The 22,143-nt window shown below is 34.6% G+C and overlaps 2 protein-coding genes across 10 annotated transcripts in view; both read right to left on the minus strand.

Moving 5' to 3' along the window:
- Window positions 1–19: 19 nt before the first annotated feature.
- On the minus strand, window positions 20–10,688 carry slc15a1b (solute carrier family 15 member 1b). The gene is made up of 23 exons (XM_042725561.1): window positions 10,600–10,688; window positions 10,350–10,387; window positions 10,073–10,157; window positions 9,783–9,924; window positions 7,899–8,018; window positions 7,607–7,706; window positions 6,587–6,677; window positions 6,174–6,257; window positions 5,984–6,066; window positions 5,063–5,149; window positions 4,875–4,964; window positions 4,716–4,760; window positions 4,579–4,611; window positions 4,329–4,417; window positions 4,151–4,232; window positions 3,803–3,922; window positions 2,019–2,150; window positions 1,818–1,864; window positions 1,599–1,706; window positions 1,064–1,178; window positions 816–953; window positions 615–722; window positions 20–504 (listed from the first exon to the last, which is right to left on the minus strand). Exons 1-23 carry the CDS (start codon window positions 10,604–10,606, stop codon window positions 274–276), a joined length of 2,175 nt encoding a protein of 724 aa, XP_042581495.1. The 5' UTR covers window positions 10,607–10,688; the 3' UTR covers window positions 20–273.
- A 1,416-nt stretch (window positions 10,689–12,104) lies between these two features.
- LOC109087499 (dedicator of cytokinesis protein 9-like) overlaps window positions 12,105–22,143 on the minus strand; it is a 78,750-nt gene continuing 68,711 nt past the window's right edge. For 4 of the 9 annotated variants that reach the window (XM_042725560.1, XM_042725558.1, XM_042725554.1 and 1 more), the window contains exons 46-54: window positions 21,502–21,624; window positions 21,230–21,343; window positions 20,307–20,312; window positions 19,384–19,530; window positions 17,400–17,610; window positions 15,809–15,999; window positions 14,153–14,253; window positions 13,922–14,060; window positions 12,105–13,073 (exon numbers count right to left, since the gene is read on the minus strand). In XM_042725560.1, coding sequence (XP_042581494.1) covers window positions 12,975–13,073; window positions 13,922–14,060; window positions 14,153–14,253; window positions 15,809–15,999; window positions 17,400–17,610; window positions 19,384–19,530; window positions 20,307–20,312; window positions 21,230–21,343; window positions 21,502–21,624 — 1,131 coding nt within the window. In that variant the 3' untranslated portion in view covers window positions 12,105–12,974. Of the gene's footprint in view, window positions 13,184–13,921; window positions 14,061–14,152; window positions 14,254–15,808; window positions 16,000–17,399; window positions 17,611–19,383; window positions 19,531–20,306; window positions 20,313–20,895; window positions 21,344–21,501; window positions 21,625–22,143 lie in introns of those variants that run through there. The other 5 variants (XM_042725559.1, XM_042725553.1, XM_042725556.1 and 2 more) reach the window with 4 other exon arrangements.

The following is a 22,143-nucleotide window of genomic DNA, read 5'->3' on the forward strand; positions in this document are numbered from 1 at the left end:
GTGACACATGGCCACTTTAACGCTGGTCTTAACCATATCAAACTCTATGAATCTACCAAACCTTCTGCCCATGGTAGTCGTCCCAAACACACCATTCAGTTTCAGGTAGAATTTGCTTTCCTTGGGCTGATTTAGGATTGTGTTGAATTTGTGCTACTGCATAACAAATCCCAAGCCCAGCTTTGATAAAAATGGTGAATCAGTTCTTCGATCGATAGTATAGGGAACACAAACATTTGAAACCACAGATCAAGAGAAAAAGAAGTGATGAATCTAGATCTTCGTTTGTTTGTCATCTGTGTTATTTGATGTCTCGTTGTTTACGTATGCCAAATTGTCTTTGGTCGTCATTCCAAGCTCTTTCCTTTTCTTCTCTTCTGGCTCAAGGTCCATAAATTTAGCCTCAATTTCCATTGGGTCCATGTAGGTGTAGAAGTAAGCCATGACTGCAAAGATGATACTCACAGCTACCAGTAGAGATGCAAACAACACGTATTCTGCCCACTGCAATAACACATAAACACAGATGAGCTTATAGCAATACGGACAGCAACAGTAATTAACATCTGACCAGGATTTCATCAAAAACTAATAGAGCAGTTCATGTGGTATACCTGATCTGGAAGTGAGCCTGCCTCAGCCACGATGAGCACAATGATGTTCCCCACTGCAACAGTCAACAGCCAACCAGCCTGGAGCACTGACTTCATATTGCTTGGTGCCTAAAAGGTAACAGAGCCAAATTTTGAGAGAATTATAAATAAAGAGTTCATTTGTATTTTACGAAATGTAGAATTCCAGGGAGCACAGCATACCTGTGCATAGGAGAAGTCCAGGCCGGTGACAGAGAAGACCACTTCTCCGCAGGTCATCAAAAAGTACTGAATAACCTGCCAGGCCATGTGGATGTCGTTCGGGTTAATATCCTGGATTGCTTTAATGTTCTCAGTACACTGTACACACATTCAGACAGATGAGCATAAACAAAGATTAACTGTTTCTAGTTCTAACTATTCCTAATAATGTTCATACTATAATCGTTGACTGTAAAAACATGACTTACAGATTCTCCAAAACTAAAGGTGCTTGGGATCAGTACTGTGTAGGAGCTTCCGAAGCCCAGCTGCAGGATGTAGTGGCACGTCTGTCCTTCTTCATTCACAATAGTAAAGTTGGCTCTGGGAAGGGAGGGTATCAAATCAAATCAGTGCAGAAAAGCAGCCTAGCAATAGGTTTGCACTGCTTTCTGGCTTTGCAATTTTCATCTCTACAAATAGCTATTCTGTATATGTATATATGTGACCCTGGACCACAAAACCAGTCCTAAGTGTCAATTTTTCAAAATTGAGATGTATACATCATCTGAAAGCTGAATAAATAAGCTTTCCATTGATGTATGGTTTGTTAGGATCGGACAATATTTGGCCAAGATACTATTTGAAAATCTGTAATCTGAGGGTGCAAAAAAAAATCACAATATTGAGAAAATCGCTTTTGAAGTTGTCCAAATGAAGTCCTTAGCATTGCATATTACTAATTAAAAATTAAGTTTATAAATATTAGTAAGTGTAATACACCATACATAAAACAACACATACTTGCCGTGGGGAACACTGAGGTAGCCTGATCCTTGTAAGGGAGCGATGGGACCCAGATTATCAGACTTTATTGTGAAGTTCAGATGAGACCTAAAGCCATTCACAAACCTACAACATATGTTTGCTGTTAATCAATATGAATAGCATTCCATTTCCAAAACATCTTTTCCAATACAATTTGAAAAGAATATTCAAAATATAATTTAGAAATGCACTAACCTGATCGCATTCATGCCTTGGTTTGGTTTCTCGGTTATGTCATTAAGCTGTAAACAATACAATTAATCAGAACACACTCAACATTACAGTAAGAATTACTGTATACTCACGACATTAAAATTATCAAAATTATTGAAACATTTATTTAAGATATTTAATTAAATACCATGATTTAAAAAAAAAACTGAATGTAGCACTCACAGTCTGTAGCATTCCATCAGTATTTATCAAAACCGTGTGCCTTGTGCTCTTCTGGAAATAAGCTGTAGCGTTTTTTCCTCCAGCAGAGACTGTAATGTTCTCGGTGTCAAGTGTCATATAATCATTAGAAGACTGGGGGAGCAAAACAACATAAAAGAATTTGTAAGGTGATTATGTAGTTACATACAGCACATATGCATAATGTTTCCTCAACTACAAGCATTTTTATGTCCCAGGGATTGACTTTTATGAAAAGTTTTCTTTTCAACATGCACTGCTTGTTATGAAGTGTCAGGTCAGTGTTAGGGTGAGTCCAGTGTTTTTTTGAATTCTCTTTTGCTCACCAAGACATTTGTTTAATCAAAAATACAATAAAATCATATAACGATGTCAAAATATTACTACATTTTAAAATAACATATTTTAAGATGATTAAGTTATTTAATTAAATGATTAAATTATTAATTAAATCATGAGTTTTCATGAATTGTCTTAAAAAAATGATCATACTTTTTATTTTTTGTTTTTGTTACTTTTATTCCAAAATGATGGTTGTCAAAGGCCAAAGTTGTATTGTCCACAATAACAAACAATTTCGCCCCAAATAAAGTTTTTTCACAAGTTAGTGTACTTGGTTACCAACAAGGCAAGGTTTCAAATTATGCAAAAACGTGTGAAATGTTAATTAATCATGTATTTAGAATACATAAATGCTAACAATGAAATTAACCACCGTGAGACAAAGTAGGCTATTTTATTCCAAAAATGTAATTTCCATCACAGAATGCTACTAAATATGTAATTTAGGATGTGGAAATAACACTACGGTCTGAATTTTTATTTATTTTAGGGGGAAAAAAAAATTATCCTATACAATTAGAAAAATATGGGACAAGTTTGGCATGTTTAGATGGCTTGCCAGAAAAAAGCCTCTTCTATCTTAAAAAAAAAAAACACACACGGTTTAGGTTTGCAAAGTTGCATCTGAACAAACCATATGACTTTTAGAACAACGTCCTTTGAACAGACGAGACCAGAGTGGAGATGTTTGGCCATACTGCACAGTGCCACATTTGGTGAAAACCTAAATAGCATATCAGCAAATACACCTCATACCAAAAGTCACACATGCTGGTGGAGGGCTGATGGTTTTGGGCTTGTTTTGTAGCCACAGGACCTAGGCTCCTCACAGTCATTCAACCATAAACTCCTATGTATACCAAAGTATTCTAGAGTGAGTGTGAGGCCAACCGTCCCACAGCTAAAGTTGGGCCACAATTGCATGCAACAGGACAATGATCCCAAGCACACCAGTAAATCTAACAGCTAAAAAGAAAAGAATCAATACGCTGTAAACAGCCCAGTCAAAGTCCAGACCTCATCCTGACTGAAATTATGTGGCGAGAGCTGTGCATAAACAAATGCCCACAAACCTCAATAAACTGGAGCAATTTTGTAAAGAAGAGTGGGCCAAAATTCCTCCAGAATGATGTGAGAGTTTAATAAAAACTCGATTAAGTCATACAGAAAATGATTATTGCTGGTAAAAGTGGATGTCATGTGATGTTAATCTGAGGTTTTATTTTCCAAAATTTAAGACCTGCCAAGGACCAGAAAAAATACTAGTAAGATGTCAAATTTTCGGAGTAAAAGTTTCCAAGTTGTTTATAGTGCCAAAAATGCCCATCATTTAAAAGACACCCATTTGTTACTTTCCTTTTAATTATGGTTTTCCAACTCTTTGAAAAAATGTTTAAGTTTGATGTGTCATTGTTTGAACTTACATCAAAACCAGGAACAGCAAACGGTTCTTGCCCTTCCACTTCAACAGGAACTGATGTGTTCTCCAAGTTCAGGAACTTCACCTGGATTTGAGAGCTTGATGGGAAGTTAGGCATTGTTTGCTGTTGGATTACAAGACAGGCATGTCAGAAACGTCAGAAATTAATTTTCTTTGCTGTGAATGTACAGTATATCAAATGCATTGTGACAGTTATTGTACCAAAATGCTAAGGGCATACAGCAAGCCAATAAGCATGCTGTACCAATAACAATCTAAAAGAAGTATCAGGTTTTGTTTCTCAGTCATCATTGCAACATATCGACTAGACTGCTAGGTATCTGTTACTCACGTCAATTTGAATCTGCAAAAGAGCAGCAGCCACAAATGCTAATGCAGCCAGCAGCATACCAACAGTCATCCTCCGCAGGGGCCTGGGAAACACCGCACACACAAAATCACACAGTCAAATAACATATCATGTCACAAAATCACAAAGGCAAATTCAGTAAACATTATCTAGCACTTACGTGAAATTAATATGGCACTTCTTGATAAGTGGATACACTGCAGAGTCCATGATTGGCACCATTATCACAATCAGTATGGGGTTCACAATCTGCACCAGAATGTAAATAATGAGTACAAATGCACAGTATGTACACTACAATGTACAATATTATCATCACATATTGTCCTGATCATTTCATATCCTGTTAATCATAGTAAAACACAAGTATAGACACACAAAGCAAACCATGTAGTATAAATCAGTCTGACCTGCATCTGATCTGGCTGAATTATAAACGCTCCCTATGATGACAGAAAGAAAGAAGAGTTATAGCATATAAAATATGACAACATAACAGGAAAGATATGTATGCATTTGGTAGTTTTCTTAAAAAATTTGAACTTACAAAGTTACCATCCATGGTGGTGGCTTGAAGAGTCCAACGGGAGCCCTGGAAAGACAACAAAACTCTCATTTAACATCAAGCCCAAAAACAGATGAGTGTTTGTGCAAGAATGCATATTTGATTATGGCATTTGTAGCATCATTGTGTTTCTACACTGACCTGCTGGTCAAATAAGGCCCAGAACATTGGCAGAGGGATATAGAGGAACAGAACCTTTAACACCATCTTCACCTGAGCGATCAGGAGTTTCTGTAAAAAGACAGAATGTCTGTGAACTTCCTACTGCATTGAAGAGTTAACTGAGTGCATATTTAAAACATTTAATCATGATGGTTTATGTTATATACATCATATTTCTCTTCCGCCCAGTCCATCCAGTGCTCTCTCTTGGGGTGTTGCTTACTGCGGTGATTGAAACGGTTCTTAATCGCAAACTATAGAAGATAAAAGAAAACACTCACAGAATTAGACTTTTCCACATGACTTGATGTTACCAAATCAATTACATTCATTCTTCTGCTCATCAATACTGCATTTATTTGATTCATATCAAGAAGTTCATAATGGCTATATTAATGGACTTACTGTGCTTAACGAGAGCACATATGTGACCCTGAACCACAAAACCAGTCATAAGGCTGAATCTGAAAGGTGAATAAATAAGCTTTCCATTGATGTATGGTTTGTTAGGATTGGACAATATTTGGCCGAGATACAGTTATTTGAAAATCTGGAATCTGAGGGTGCAAAAAAATCTAAATATTGAGAAAATCTCTTTCAAATTTGTCCAAATGAAGTTCTTAGCAATGCAAATTACTAATAAAAAATTAAGTTTTGATATATTTACGGTAAGAAATTTACTAAATATCTTCATGGAACATGATCTTTACTTAATATCCTAATGATTTTTTGGCAAAAAAGAAAAATCAATCATTTTGACCCATACAATTGGCTATTGTTACAAATATACCAGAGTGACTTATGACTGGTTTTGTGCTCCAGGGTCACATATCATTTCAGCTTAAGGTGTGGTTTTCATACTATCTATACTATATATTAAAGACTTTTAAGTTTTAAAATCTCTCGGTGGCCTAATGTTTGGAGAATGTGAAGTCATTATAATATCTGCATACTAAATTTTGATGGTTTATCAAACATGCAAGTTACAATGTCTTTTAATGGAAAGTGAACTGTAATCGAGGGAGCTCATTTAGCTCTCCCTTTTTCCAAAAATGCAATACTATTTCTTAAAGAAAGCATGCTCTTACTCCAATGCATTTCATGACTCGCAGCAGGATGTTGCCTTTGGGGGATTCCATAATGTACATGCTGTGGCCTGCGATGAACACAACTGCAGAGAAGAAAAACCTCAGTCGATCACGGCTCCCACCGAGTGATCAGAAAAGGTATTGCACATTTCAAAATAAATACAAGTAGACCGAAACTGCTGTAACTTACTGAGGGCAACCACCATGAGAGCGGCAGGGACCCCAAAAGCCAGCGGGAAACAACTTTGCTTTGAGTAGATACCACACTCTTGAGCTAACAAATACACACAAAGACAAGACATATTGTCCATAAGCATATTTACCAATCTACCATGTATTACCAACAAAAGTAAAAGATGCGGTTACACTTCATTTTAAGGTGTCCTTGTTACAGTGTAATTATACATTTAGGTACTGAGTAATATTAATTAAGTACAGGTACTTACTATATAGTTAGGGTTAGGATTAGGGTTTACTTGCATGTAGCCTAATTATGCAGAATTAATTTTTATTACAATAGTAAGTACACGTAACTTGTGCAACAAGGACACCTTAAAACAAAGTGTTACCAAAGTTGCTATTCAGATTACTGTAAATACACACCTCTCAGGATGGGTGTGATGAGAGTGGAGAGAAGACTGCCAGCGTTAATGGACAGATAAAATATGGAAAAGAAAGTACTTCTTTGTTTTTCCTGAAATCAAATAAAAATCATTATTAATATCATTTATATACACTACTATTCAAACATTTGGGGTAGGTCATTTTTTAAACGTTTTATTATTACGCTTAAATAATTTATTTTGTATTACAATCTTATTACATTGTAAAGTAATGGCTTCAATTTTAATCTATTTTATTTTATTCCTGTGATGGCAAAGTTAAATTTTCAGTCTTTAGTGTCTTACAATCCTTCAGAAATCTTTCTAATATGCTGATTTGGTGCTTAAGAAACATTTCTTATTATCATTAGTATTAAAAACATGTGAGCTGCTTAATATTTTTGTGATGACGAGACGTGATTTTTTAACGTTGAATTTTGATCAATTTGATCAATTCTTGCTGAATAAAGTATTATTTAAATTAAACAACAATAAAATATTTTGTAAACCCGTCTATACCATAATAAAAATATAACTTTATGATTTTAAGCCAATAAGACTTTATCACATGTTGAGTTCCTCAGAAGTTTCTACTGGCTGAAAACATGGGAAAAAATGTTACAATAAGAGGAATGCTGACTTTACCCTAATAGAAACACCAGCATTCCTCATATAGTAACATTTGTTCAAAAATATGCATATTTCACACTTTGACTTTTGGCCTTTAAACTTTATATCCCAGTGGCAGGGGTGGAGGGGGTGCAGGAGCCTACAAATCACTTAAGTATCTCTATTTGTTCTCTAACACTCAATATCATACTTAACCTTGAACTGATAACAGCTGATTTACACACAAGAATGTGCTGCTATGCCTGAATGCAGTTCATCCTCTTTAATAGGGTGTGTGTTTATCTGTTAATTGTGTGTGTGTGTGTGTGTGTGTGTGTCTGTGTGTGTGTGTGTGTGTGTGTGTGTGTGTGTGTGTGTGTGTGTGTGTGTGCGTGCGTGAGGGTCCACATGCCTGATGTTCTTCAAACTGATCTCCTCCAAACGCTGCCACACAGGGTTTAATACCTCCAGTTCCCAAGGCAATGAGCATGAGTCCCAGCATGGACATGGCACTAAAATAAAGTAAAATAAATTCAAATTCACACAAATTAATGTGATAGAAATCACATAATAACAATGTCAGTACATTTAAAATGATTGCTGTATGTAGCACCTAATAAAGAGCATGCTACTTTGAACTTAATAGGTTATTTGAGTTGTTTACAATAATATAATAACAAAGCATATCCCAAGCAGTAACTCACGTATGGAAGGTCATGTTGTCTGGTGTACCGTCTCTATTGGTATCTGTGATATCATGGATGGCACTGATAGCCATGATCACCTGGCCGATGGTGTATACTATGGACAGATACACGATAGTCCTGTGAAAAGTGCAGAATGGAGGTCATGTTAATACATATATGTATTATAGTAGAAGAAAAAAAATCATAGTCTAATGTTGTTGAACTAAGCATTTTGATTGGGTGACAGTGTAGTTAGTACAAGTGTATAAACTGGGGTCCGGAGGCCACAAGGTGGTGCTAAGTAAATTTTCAGGGGAAAAAAAGGTTTGGATCAGTATTTCTTGTGAAAAGCAAAAGGCAAATACAATTGTGTTATTAATACTAATCCTCAATTTATATTTTCTTAAAAAACTATTTTTGGTGATTATTTTAATAACTGTTTTATGATAATTGCTGATTTTTTAATTTTTAATTTATTATTTATTTTTTTTTTATTGGTTTTTAAAATAATCACACTACCGTTAAAAAGTTTCAAGTTGAAAGGATTTTTTTAATGTTTTGGAACAAAGTTGTTTATGCTCATTTATTGGATGAAATATATAGTAAATAATACTGTTATATTGTGAAATATAATTGCAATTTAAAATAACTCTTTTCTATTTTGATATATATTTTTAAATGTCATTTCAGACACCATTACTCCAGTCTTCAGTGTCACATGATCTATTCTAATAAGATGGTTTGTTGCTCAAGAAACAGTATCATCAAAGCACAGTAGTAGTGCTGCATAGTATTTGTGGAAATTATGGTTCCTTTTTTTAACAGTAGTGTAGCTGTAATGTAGTGTAGCTGAAATTCACTGACTTTATCACATATTGCATATATATACAGTACAGGTCAAAAGTTTGGAAACATTAATATTTTTAATGTTTTTGAAAGAAGTTTCTTCTGCTCATCAAGCCTGCATTTATTTGATCAAAAATACAGAAAAAATGTAATATTGTGATATATTATTACAATTTAAAATAATTGTTTTTAAATTTATTATACTTTAAATTATCATTTATTTCTGCGATGCAAAGCTGAATTTTTAGGATCATTATCACATGATCCTTTAGAAATCATTCTAATATGATGATTCATTATCAAAGTTGGAAACAGTTTCTGCTGCTTAATATTTTTTCAGAACATGTGATACTTTTTTAGGGATACTTTGATGAATAAAAAGTAAAAAAAGCTATGTGTTTAAAATATAAATATTTTGTAATAACAATATACACTACTGGTCAGTAATTTGGGGTCAGTCATTTTTTTTTCTTTTTTTTTTTTTTAAAATAAAATCAATACTTTTATTCAGCAAGGATGTGTTTAAATTGATAAAAAGTGATAGTAAAGAAAATATATTATTAGAATATATATTATTAGATTTTTTTTTTTTTTTTTTAATAAATGCAGTTCTTTTTAACCTTTTATTCATCAAATATATTAGACAGCAGAACCAACACTCATAATAAATCAGAATATTAGAATGATTTCTAAATGATCATGTGATAGACTGGATGTTACATGTGACACTGAAGGCTGGAGTAATGATGCTGAAAATTCAGCTTTGCATCACAGGAATAAATTATTTTTAAAAAGTATATTCAAATAGAAAACTATTATTTTAAGTTGTAATAATATTTCACAATATTACTGTTTTTTTCTGTATTTTTGATCAAATTAATGCAGGCTTGATGAGCAGAAGAGACTTCTTTCAAAAACATTAAAGATAGTAATGTTTCCAAACTTTTGACCTGTACTGTATTTATATATATATATTTTATATATATATATATATATTGCATTTATTCCTAGTTAATAGTATGTTATTTTGAATATTTCCCCAGCCCTAAAACTCACTTGAACTTGCCCAGCCATGAGTCTGCAATGATGGCCCCCAGGATGGGTGTTAGGTAGCACAGAGCCACAAAGGTGTGGTAGATAGTGGTGGATAAATCATTGTCCCAACCGATAAAATACTTGAAGTACAGCACCAGCACCGCTGCGATACACACAGAGACGGGAAACAAGAGCACAGCAAGAGATGAGTGACATGTATTAAGAAGGAAAGAATGGGAAATAATGATCTATGCGGATGAACAAGTTAAACAGAGCAAAAAGTTGACTTTATTTCATGTGTTTCGTCTCACCTTTCATGCCATAGTAGGAGAATCGCTCACAGAACTCATTCACCACAATGAAAAATATACTGACAGGATATCCCAAGCAACTTGGCTACAACAAAAAACCACAGCTCATTAAAATATTTCCTAATAACTTGTATTTTGACAAATTAGTTTTGCATATTTTTGTATTCTAACTAACTGTGCTGACATAACATATTTATTGTGCAATTAAAAATAAATGATTAAATTTAACAAAATAAAAATAGTTATTCTGTGAGTAACACACAGAATTTAGTCTTACACTATTCTTGGTCTTCTTTGTCCTTTGTTCCTCTTTGTCTGCAAAAATGAAGTGAAATGTCATTAAAATAGCTCTAATATGGATTCAGTTTCAACTTAGTGAATTCAAATGCTATTTCAAACATTTATGGACAATTTGTGCATTGCCCTTTATAAGCAAAGAACACACATTTACTCTCCATGTACAAACCCAGAGTTAACAGGGATAATTATTATTATATTGTTCCATATCAACATCCAGGTTTACTCACCTGCCATGATGACTGCTTTGCCTGAGGCTGAGAGTCTTCTAGTCCTCTCGTAATATATATCCTTTAGTACAGAGCCGCACACTCACACTCACTCTCTCTCACACGCACACACACGACCCGGGACAGACAGAACTGTAATCTGAGAGAGACAGGTAACAGGGTTTTATAGATTCTGGACAATAAGATGTATCCTTGGCCACCCCTGGGTTAAAATGAGATTGACGTAGATTTTTATGACAGTGTTCGTGACTGTGTGTGTGCGTATGAGTGGGTGCAGTTTAGTTATTTATGGCAGTCTTATCAATTTATACTGAAAATCAAATCATGTGAAAGTTTGATCTTTGTAATAAGCAAGTTCATGAGTAATTAATATACTAATTTTTAATTACTTATTATACTATTTAATTATACTATTTCATAATTAAAATATAAAAATACAGAAAATTGCAAAATGGCAATGTTTTCCTATTAATGTGTATTATTATTATTATTTTTAACAAATCAAATATGTAAATATATGTATTCTTAAATAAACTTTATTTTAAAAGTATTTCAAGTCACTTTACTTTTCTGGTGTTAGAATTATTACTGGGTAGATAAAATCCTGTGTTTATCTTACAAAACCTTATAATATGAATGATACTGAATGGTAAATGGAGGCTGATTAAATATAATAATTAACTCTCATAGCTGAAAACGCTGGCTGAAAGAATGTTGATTAGATATGCTGGAAAATGTTGGAACTTCAAAACATTGCCAACACATCATATGACTGTTCTAAATAACCCTAATAACACCCTTTATTACCCCATCCAGACAAACGCAGCAACTGCATGTGTGTGTGTGTGTGTATATATATATATATACAGTTTCATATTTACATCTTGAAAATTTACTGACTGTGAAGTTTGAGTGATGTGAACTACACTTTCTGAAAGCACATCATCAGCTGTTATACAATGTTAAAATGGCTTATTTGAGCTGAAAAGCTGAAGTTTGGAGAGCTGTAAATCATTGGAAGAGAGAGGTAAACACACTGCCCTCATCCACACAGAGATGTTGCTGTGATACAATGGCGACAATGGTGGAGAGGGCAGGGGAGTACGGCGTGAGAGAGTGTGTGTGTAGACTGAGAGCAAGTCAGCAGGTTTTATTCAGAACACACTTTAAAAACAAAACTGTATCTGATACTTTGTCAATATTGTCTATCTCTTATAAACCATATCTAAAATATATTGTGATTTAAAATTCAGATTCAGATATGAGAGCATAAATAAATGGGCTGTATGTATTTGCAATCGTGCTAAAGCCCTCATAATCTGGGATAAAAAGAATGCAGTGGGGTAGGCCATAAACCAAAAGACCATAAATATTGTATAGATGAGGTTGTATAGATCAGGTTTTAATGATCTAACGGTTGGTAAATAATAAACTTCACAGTAGTTGAGATAAAGTATGTTTAAAGTAAGCAACTGATAAGAATGAAAACCACATGAAAACTGATGTAAGATAATACATTTTATTCTGAGATTTTAGGGACATTAATATATTTCCAGAACAGGTTCTTTTAAATAAAAATACCCCCCATTTTAAACCCTCGATATAAAACAATTTACATTTAAACAACAACAACAACAAAAAACGGTTATAAAATCTTTCTGTTTATCTGTTTTGTCCATATATATTTAGATATTTCACATCTAGCCTTTTCACTTTGGCAAGAGATCTTCAGGAACCAAAACAGGACAAAGAAAGAGAATTATTGCACTCCGCTACAAAGAAACAGCAATTGTTTCTTGTCTTTTAATGAATAAAAGGAAAAAAATGATGGAAGTGTGAGCTAAAAAGCTTGAGTGGCTCAGGTGATCATGGGTATTTTGTACAGTAAAGCTCAAACTTATGTTATATTGCCTTCACTACTACTCAATGGGCAGCTGCTGCCTTAGACACAGGAAGTGATGTCGCAGCCTCTCTTGTAGCACAGAGTAGCAAAAAACATACAGAATTGGGGAATATATAGAAAGATGGAGCATTAAATTTAAGGAATGTGAAAGAAAAAAGGGAGATATTTCAAGTTGATCCGGTTGTGTGAGAAATAAAAGTGATAGTCTCCACAGGAAACACCTGTGAATGGAGGACTGGAGTGGATGAGAGAAGAACAGAAGCTACACGAGTCATATGGGAATAGTATGTGGACATTCCAAAGACCGGAATTCCAATGAGTCCTGGATGCTGATTGATGGGCGATTCATTCAGGAGTGTCAGACAATGAAATTCCATTCTTTCCTTGTTCTTTCGCTTTTGATGCATTTCAGTTTGTCTGTTCGTCTCTCTGGCTGTGGGCAGGGTCAGAAGTTTAAGGCCAGGTGTGAGAGTCACACGGTGGAGGCGGAGCTAGGCATGCCACTGATAGCATTGAAAATATGCAGCGAATCAGAAAGAGAGCTCTTGGCTCCGCCCTCCACAGTGGAGATCTGATGAAGAGAAAGAGTCCAGGGTGAGAAAGAACAGATCAAACTCACACTTGAACTGTACCGTGTTGTTTTTCATGTATGATTAATTGTGTGCATTATTACCATCCGATCTACAGAGGCCAGCACAAAAGAGAGAGAACAAATATCATGAATATTAAATATGAAACAAACATTCAGGGTAACCTACTAGTGTACTGGCAGCCAAAAATTTGGAATTATTATGATTTTTAAATGTTTTTGAAAGAAGTCTCTTATGCTCGCCAAGGCTGCGTTTATTTGATTAAAAATACAGTAAAAAGAGCAATATTATGAAATATTAAAATTTAAAATAACTGTTTTTTTAATTTGTTGCTTAATATTTTATGGAAACTATGACACATTACCATTTTTAACATAAAAAAAATGTTGATCAAATTGATCAAAATAGACAATAAAGACATTTATGTTACAAATTTTTTTTTTAAATAATGCTGTGAGTGAACTTTCAATTCAAAGAATCCTGAAAAATGATTTCCTCAAAAAAGGTGAAATATTAGGCAACGTATAATATGATAATAATACAGTAATAATACAAACCAGTTATTAATACTACAGCACTAAATCAGCATATTAGAACTACTAAAGCTGCTGAAAATGTAGCTTTGTCATCAATTACATTTTAAAATACATTCAAATGGAAAACAGTTACTTTCATTTGTATTAATATTTAACAACATCACTGTTTTTACTGTATTTTTGATTCAGTAAATGTAGCCTAGGAGAGACTTCTTTCAAAGACACACTTTCAAAGTGTTTTTCTGCTTGCATAAGGGAAACAAGATTTGCGATGTGCCACTGTGTATGGTTACCTGTTCATGCATGATGTGTGAAAGCTCTCTGGCCAGGTCTTTGTAACTGGCTTTCATCTCGTCATGATATTCCTGTTGGTCCTCCTTGATCAACCTTTCGTTCACAGCTAGAGCCTGTCCACATGCCTCAACAAACTGCCTGCATACACAAACACCATATACACATACAGATAAGGAAGCTGGCGCTTATGTGGAGATTTTCAGAAGGCATTTCAAATGGTTTTCATTTACCTGAAGACCTCTTTAAGCTGTTTGACTTTGTTATCTGGGTATTTTTTGGCGCAGGCATCATCAAGGAAAGCTCTGGCATATGCAAGTGGCCCAGCATTGACCTGAAGAGAAAGAAGTATTTAAGAAAAAAAAAGTCATTTACAGGTCAGTTTAAACCTGAGTGTGTGATATAATGGTGAAAAGTGTATTTGGGGGAAGGCTTGCTGCTCTTGTGGGAATTAAATGGCTAAAAATGTCTCCATGTAAAAAATGTAAAATCCATGCAAAATTGCCCTACAAGGAAGAAAGGAACTGAATAATGTCTTAAGTGAATTCTAAACATGCCAAACTTAGGGTGAAAGAGAGGGTGTGAAGCAACACAATTGCTTTGTTTCTATATCTAGTGTGGTGCCTTGTTGTCTATTGTCTACTGACTGATTTTATTGTTAGATTTCACCAAGTTGTTGCATTATTAGTCTAAAGAAGACGTTCCTACTGTTGAATGCCATATTATTTTTGGTTGGCTGCACAACTAGCTATAAATATTGTTTTTTACAATTATACAATACCACTTGAAAGTTTGGGGTCTTTAAGATGTTTTAACATTTTTGCATAAATATGTTCTATTATGTTCACCAAGGTCGAACATAAAATTTGATCAAAAATACAGTAAAAATAGTCATATTGTGTAATGTTATTACATAAAAATATATATATAAATATATGTTAATTTATTCCTGTGATGTCAAAGCTGAATTTTCAGCAATCATTACTCCAGTCTTCACATGATCCTTCAGAAATCATTCTAATATGCTTATTCACTGCTCAAGAATAATTTCTTATTACTTTTATTTTATTACAATTATTTTAGAAACGACTGATGCATTTTATCTAAGGTTCGAATGCATACTGTATCATTTATTTGAAACAGATTTTTGTATTATTAATATTACAAATGAATATTATAAACATCTTTGTGTCACATTGTGATAAAATAATGCATCCTTGCTGAATAAAAGTATTATTTCATTTTTATTTAATTAAAAATAGGTAATATAGGTCATTTTCTGGTAAAAAATAAAAAAAATAAAATGTCACCATGACCTAATTTCCAAAGTTTTCATGCCACTTCATTTTTATTTTATTTTATTATTTTATTTTGATTCTATTTTATAAAATAAAGTTTTCATGCTACTTAATTTTATTTTATTATTTTATTTTATATCTTCTCACAGTTAAAATATTAGCATGTTGCTTATCTATTGAATTTATATTCTAAAAAGCAGAACAAACAAACAAACAAACAAAAAGGCGTATGCAAATAATGGGTAAAATATTGATTAAAATGGTGCACTTTAATCAAAATAAACCTTTCTACTGATAATTTTTAATACTGAATAAAATTCGTTTAAAATTGACATTTCACACAAATGTCTTATGACATCTTGAATGTAATATTTGTTAAATTTATTGCTGTGCATTCTGGAATCAAATGGTACAGTGTTTTGCCTAAACAAAACAAAGTATCTTTGTCACAGGCTCTGGGTCACGATGCCTAAAAGTGTTGGCTAGGTTGCTTTTGGAACAGGCCAATGATGTGTGTTCACATGCATCACACACACACACTCACATGCATCACACACACACACACACACACACACACACACACACACACACCTGTACACTAATGCTTCCCTGCAGCTTAAGTTGCAGGCGGATCATGTCGACCTCACTGGTTGCACAAAGGGCTCTGAGTTCTGCCACTTTCCCGCTCATCTCATCTATGGCTACCTCAATGGGACTCAGGTCTGTGTGGTGCTGATACATCACCGCTATGCGCTTCTTTACATACGGGAAACAGTGTGTGGCTGAAACAGAGAGATAGGAGAAGACAGAGTAAATAAACGTTAAGTGAATGCAGTAGTACGTTCAGAGAAGGGGTGGCTAGAAGAACAAACACATTAAGGACCCAGCTGATATCAACTCATGTTTGTGCAGTAATCAGGATTTATGTTCCATGCGGATGGCACACCTTGAAACTGTGAGAAGTGGTTTATTTAGAACACACTCTCTAAGAAGGTCATTCTGCTTCAGTGGCCAGATCTGATCCGAAAATTTATCACAGGATGAAGATCAGGGTCCAACTTTGAAATTTCCTGGTTGCTTTTGCAACACTAAACAACACTTAACTTGAGACAAAGACATGGATTAATTGTTTTTGAACACAACTGCAGCCCAGAGCTCAAGATCAGGGTGTACAGTGTTAATACAGTAAATACAGACTAAAATGTAATCATTAAAGATTGGTGTTCAGGGAATAGCTGGGTAAATAAATGGATTACACCATATGGAGGCCAAAGACATATGTTCATTAAATCTTGTTTCCCTGTGTACGGTGAATGTAATAAACCACTGATTTAAGGAAGTTACAGATTAAGGAATTACATGTACCGTTCAAAAGTTTGGGGTCAGAGCTTTCTTTCTTTCGTTCTTTCTTTCAAGGAAACAATGCATTACATTGATCAAAAATTACTCCCTCAACAGCAGCAGTGTTTGCAATACAATATGAACACAAAAAGTACATTGTCTATGTAAAGTTGGGACTACATTTGTAATAATATTTTACAATTTTACTGTATTTTTGATCAAATATGTGCAGCTTTTGTGCATATGTAATGAATACATACAGAATCAAGGCTTAAAGTGCTTTCAAATCAAGTTTAAAAAAAAAGTACAATTTCCAATTTCAAATAGTGTCAAATAGTGTACTTTTGAAAGTATATTAATAGGCTTGTCTGTCTAACAAAACATTAAACTCCTTGCGAAACCACGATGACCCATGCTGATCTGGTTGCAGTTTCTTTTTCAAATTTAGTGCTATGAAATCAGAATTATAATATATTTTAGAACTGGCGATTGATTTGTAGTAAGTGCATTTATGCGCATGTTAATTAAGGCTAATGAAAACAGCATGTAGAAAAATACTCTACTACAGTACTAGAAAGCCATCACCACATAACTACAGGTGATCCAGTAGCATGGATGAGCACAGTTATATAACCATGCTAAAGAGGAAATGTAACTGGAACCATTCCTCACCATGATCAGAACCTTTCAGCCAGATGGCAGAAAAGCAGAGACACAAGGGTTTTATTGTTAACTTAAGTTTTGTAGTATAAAAAAAGCTACATGTTCACTTCTTCTGTTATGTGTGTTCTTTGTATTCACTGCAGTAACTGTTCTGGGGTCAGTGATAGTGATCACTCACTGGTGAGCACCGTCCTTCGTTTACACTGTTCCTCGACCCCACCGTGCCTCTTTCCTGACTCAGTGAATGGCGTCTCGAACACAAAGCGCCGGATGTTGTGGCTCCTCTCAAAGTCAGTCTTCCTCTCTTCCAGCTCCTTTTCCTCTAGATACGGTGTCACGTGCGTCACTTGGATATAGGCAAACTTTGCCTCCAGATCTTTAGGGTTGACCTGAGACAGATGAGATGTGATACATTAGGGTGGGAGGAGACCAGTAAAACACTGATAAAACATGAATAAACAGAATTCTTGTATGAAAGTGCATTGGGGTTAAGGTTTGTTTGCAAACTACACATATCAGGAGATCTGTTGTCAAAACTGATCTCATCTATGGTGTAATGCTCTTCTTGTGTGTGTGTGTGTGTGTGTGTGTGTGTGTGTGTGTGTGTATGTTTGTGTATACACTGTAAAACTGATTCTTGGATCAAGTAAATAATCAAACAGGTCTGTGTGTATTTCATGCATGTTTTTTGTCTGACGAGTGTTCATGTGATCAGCATTCATCACATCACATCACATGGTGGTATTATCAACAAGCACTTTGCTCTCTATGACATAAGCATTTGTCATAGAAATGTACATTAGATGAGAGGTTTTCAAATATTTAAAGTCTCTCTTATATACAGTTTTTAAGAACTTTTCTGCAGAGTTTGAAAACACATGCATTACAGCGCATAATATTGAACAATTAGCTTAATTTTTAAAACAAATTTAGGTGATAACAACTTGACATTTTAAGCCATGCAAAGTGTGGGGGCTCATTTTTAGACTGATACTACTATTTGCTCGCACACGAGCAGCTCCGTTTCATCTCGGAGACGCGTTCTGTTTTTGCGCTTTCCAAATTCCGCCGTGTAAATAGCAAATCCGTCATGGCACGAACGCAACTGGCTCTTAAAGGGAATGGAAGATGAGACTCTGATTGGATTATTGCACATTACGGCCAAAATACTGAAGAGGCTCATTAAGAGAATAGGGACAACCCGTTTAGACCATGCGCCCGGGGGCGCCGTTAAAATAGCAAAAGTGGATTTGGACACGCCCTGAGTGCACCTGCGCCGTGCGCTTTACACTTTGCGTTTAGATCGTTAAAATAGGGCCCTATATTATATTATTGTGTATAATATTATACTTTACATAATAATATATAATGTAATTTTTATACAGTAGAGAGAGAAAGAGAGAGAGAGAGAGAGAGAGAGTACTAGAGAGAGAGAGAGAGAAATTATTTCCTGGTCTAATACATACATAGCTGGTTTTCGTGCACTTCAGCAAGTCATTAACATATTTACGTGCATTAAAATAAGGCTATTTTAAGAAAAAAAATTAATAAATTAAGTTGTTTTTATGCATTTAAATATTTAGAGATGCTAAAACACAGAATTTGGTAACAATAAAACATATGGTGAAGAAAAAATAAAACATTTCATAGGGCCCTAAACATATAATTTTTGTTAAACTTTTAATAAATTGTTGTGAAAATGTATAAGTGTTATGATTTAAATTAATTAGACATGCTTTTTGATTAATACAATTAAATTGAACCATTAAAAGGGAGTTGAGAAAAAATAAAACAGAAAAAAATGGAATCCAGAAAAATTAAAACGGAAAAACGGAATTTGGAAAAAAATAAAACGGATTTCATAGGGCCCTAAAAAAGTAAAGTAAAGTAATAAGTAGTGAAGTTACTTTTCAAATGCAGTAACTAGTAAAGTAATCTCATTACAATTTACAGAAGTAACTAGTAACTAGTAACTAATTACATTTTTTGAGTAACTACCCCAACACTGGTGAACTGTTACTTTAAGTTCTATAAACATCTAATTTTTACAGTGTACTTGTGTACTAGTGCAATCTGTGTACATGTGTTTAGATTATACATGATTGTCTGAGCTTTTACCTATGCATAGAATACTGATCAAATATGAGTGTGCATTTTCTCACCCTGCCAGAGTCCTGGATCATTTTGACATTTTCTTGGCCAAATTTGTCAGAGTAAAGTTTGAGGAGACGCTGGGAAATTTCTGAAAGAGGAGTGAATTTTGGTTCTTTATAGATATATTCCTTTCCATCCTCATCTTCAAAGAAACCCTGAAACACACAACATTCCAGTCACAATTTGTGTGTGACATACAGTATGCATACACTGTTGAAGCTATTAATGTACAGCCAACAAAATGGTTTCAATCCCATAACCAACAAACCTCTACATCACACAGGTGGAAATGAAGAGTTATGACAATTGGACACACACTTTAACATTTAATTGTCTTAAAAACCAACGTATTCAGGATTTCACAGGCAAACCTGATAACACATCGTGGCAGAGCTCAGACTATCAATATCACGTCTGCACTTCAGAGAATTCGTGTTATCTTTTAATAATCAGTGCTGTCTTTTATTCTCTGTTGTCCAAAATAGACACTTTTTAGACATCAATACTTACACAGAACACAAAGCTTTCACTGAGTTTTTGTTGAAACAGCTCAAGCCATAAAATCTCATGGCTTCTGTGAGGTTAATGGGCACAGCGTATAGCGAAAGAGCTCTCTAAGTGTTGCCTAGCTCATTTTTATGGTCCAAACCCATTTAAAAATGGCTTCCTCAGTAAACAAAGAGTCGGAGTGCTGTCTAGCTCAAATGGGATGGAGAAATGACAGGATGTTCAGATGACAGGATGTTTTATGCGTTTAAAGATTGATGAAGGATGCTAGCAGAACACGGAAAATGGCTCTTTCTAATCCAAAGGCAATATGCAAGTGGACAAACAAGCAGTAGTTCAGTGAGACTATTATGGTATGGTCAAAGAACTGACTTGCATTGAGTTGAGTAAGAACAGAAAAAGTACAGTTCAAAACAACACTTACCGCAGCCTTAGGAAAGAAAAGAGAACAGAAAAGATTGATTAACCAAGACCCACAATGCCTTACACATGCTTTAAACAAGATCATGCAGGGTTTATTATCATGCATACAGGAATGCCTATGTCTCCTTTACCATTTTAAAGAGGTCACATCATAAATTTTTATTATTAAATTGAATTTTAATGTGCAAAATTTTTATTTAGTTAAAAATTAATAAAAAGTTTATTTGCAAAATAAATTTTACACTTGCTTAAGGTGGTTTTTATCTTTAAAAAGGGTTAATGTGAATAATGGGAGATGGAAACGCATTTGCAGAATAAATTCCTCTATGTGCATCAAAAAAGTCATGTGACTTTGCGCTATGGGACGACATTGTTGCACATAATCTGAAATGTTGTTATGGTCATTCTGAAATGCCTGAGCAAAGTCTGTCATCAAAGTATTTCTGTATTATTGCCTCCCAGAACTGTCTTACACAACTGCATTTTCACACTGTATGCGTGCTCTAATTCTGTGACCGCAGTTATTCTGTTTAGTATTGTTGATATTAGTTGTGTTTCGTTTGTTATTCATGAAAATTATTATATTCAGTGGCTTCTCACACTTTTCTTAGTGATATTTGGAGCCAGTTTATCAGGAAGTGACAATTTTGTTCTCTTTGACTTGTCGGATGGAAACGGTGCTTATTCACAAATGTTTTATGCAACAATCAAATTTTTTGCAAAAGTTAAATTTGCAACAACGTGTCGTGCAAATTTCCCACTGACAAATTTACACCGATCTTTTTTTTTTTTTTTTATCTCATTTTGATACCTCATTCAATGACCTCTTTAAATTATATTGTTGCTATAATGCAGCTCAATCCTCAGTCAACCGTCTGTGTTTGCTGGACTAGTTGAAACCACTGCACCATTGCATTGTCTTACCTGGCCGAAAAATGCCACTCTAAAGAAGGTCCCAAGTAGCCTCTTCCCAGAATGCATCACTTCCATCACTTTAGTATAAGCCCTATGTAATGTATCATACAGGTGGGCCAGTTTCTACACAAAAGCACAAAAATATATTCATACTGTCCCAGTATAGTATATACTGTATTTCTGGCAAATCATTTCCAATGAGACATAAAAAGTGTGTGTGTGTGTGTGTGTGTGTGTGTGTGTGTGTGTGTGTGTGTGTGTGCGTGTGTGTGTGTGTGCACCTCAAAGTCTCTGCGCTGTTCATAAATTGGAATGATGAGTTTGTAGATATCTGAAATAAGTTCATAACGTTCAGCTTTCCATAGACCATCAGCACAAGCTTCCAACAACTCCATCAGCACCTCCTGCAGATAAACATGCATATATAATTACTGTTTCAACTCCATTTTAGCAATAATGCACTTACATCACACCTCCAGATACAGCAGACTATCTTCTCTCAACAAATCATGCTACAGACAAAACTGCTGTTCTAAGCAATTTACTTGTAACTAATCTGTCATTAAGTTTAATCCAAGTATCTTGATAAAGGGGACAATGGTTCATTAAGTGCCTTTTTGGGGTTTCCTACAAGATTCCTCAGTTACTCAAAATGAAGTCCAAAAGAGCCAGACAAAGTCCAACAGCAGAGATGATCTTTTATAACAAGTGTAAGCAATGAACAACATGTTAATGTTACACAAAGTGTTCATTAAACATGCAAACTGATTATTGAAAGTGCCGAGGAACTCTCAGGTCTAATCAGGGCTCATTATCTGGACTTCCTTTACTAACACACCCACTGGAAAAGGGCAATTGATACTGATTAGATAAGAAATCTGAGAACATTTTCTACAATGGATTATTAGTGACGTTGTTATAAA

This window comes from Cyprinus carpio, chromosome B6 (assembly GCF_018340385.1).
Source record: "Cyprinus carpio isolate SPL01 chromosome B6, ASM1834038v1, whole genome shotgun sequence".
In the NCBI taxonomy this organism is placed as follows: Eukaryota; Metazoa; Chordata; class Actinopteri; order Cypriniformes; family Cyprinidae; genus Cyprinus; species Cyprinus carpio.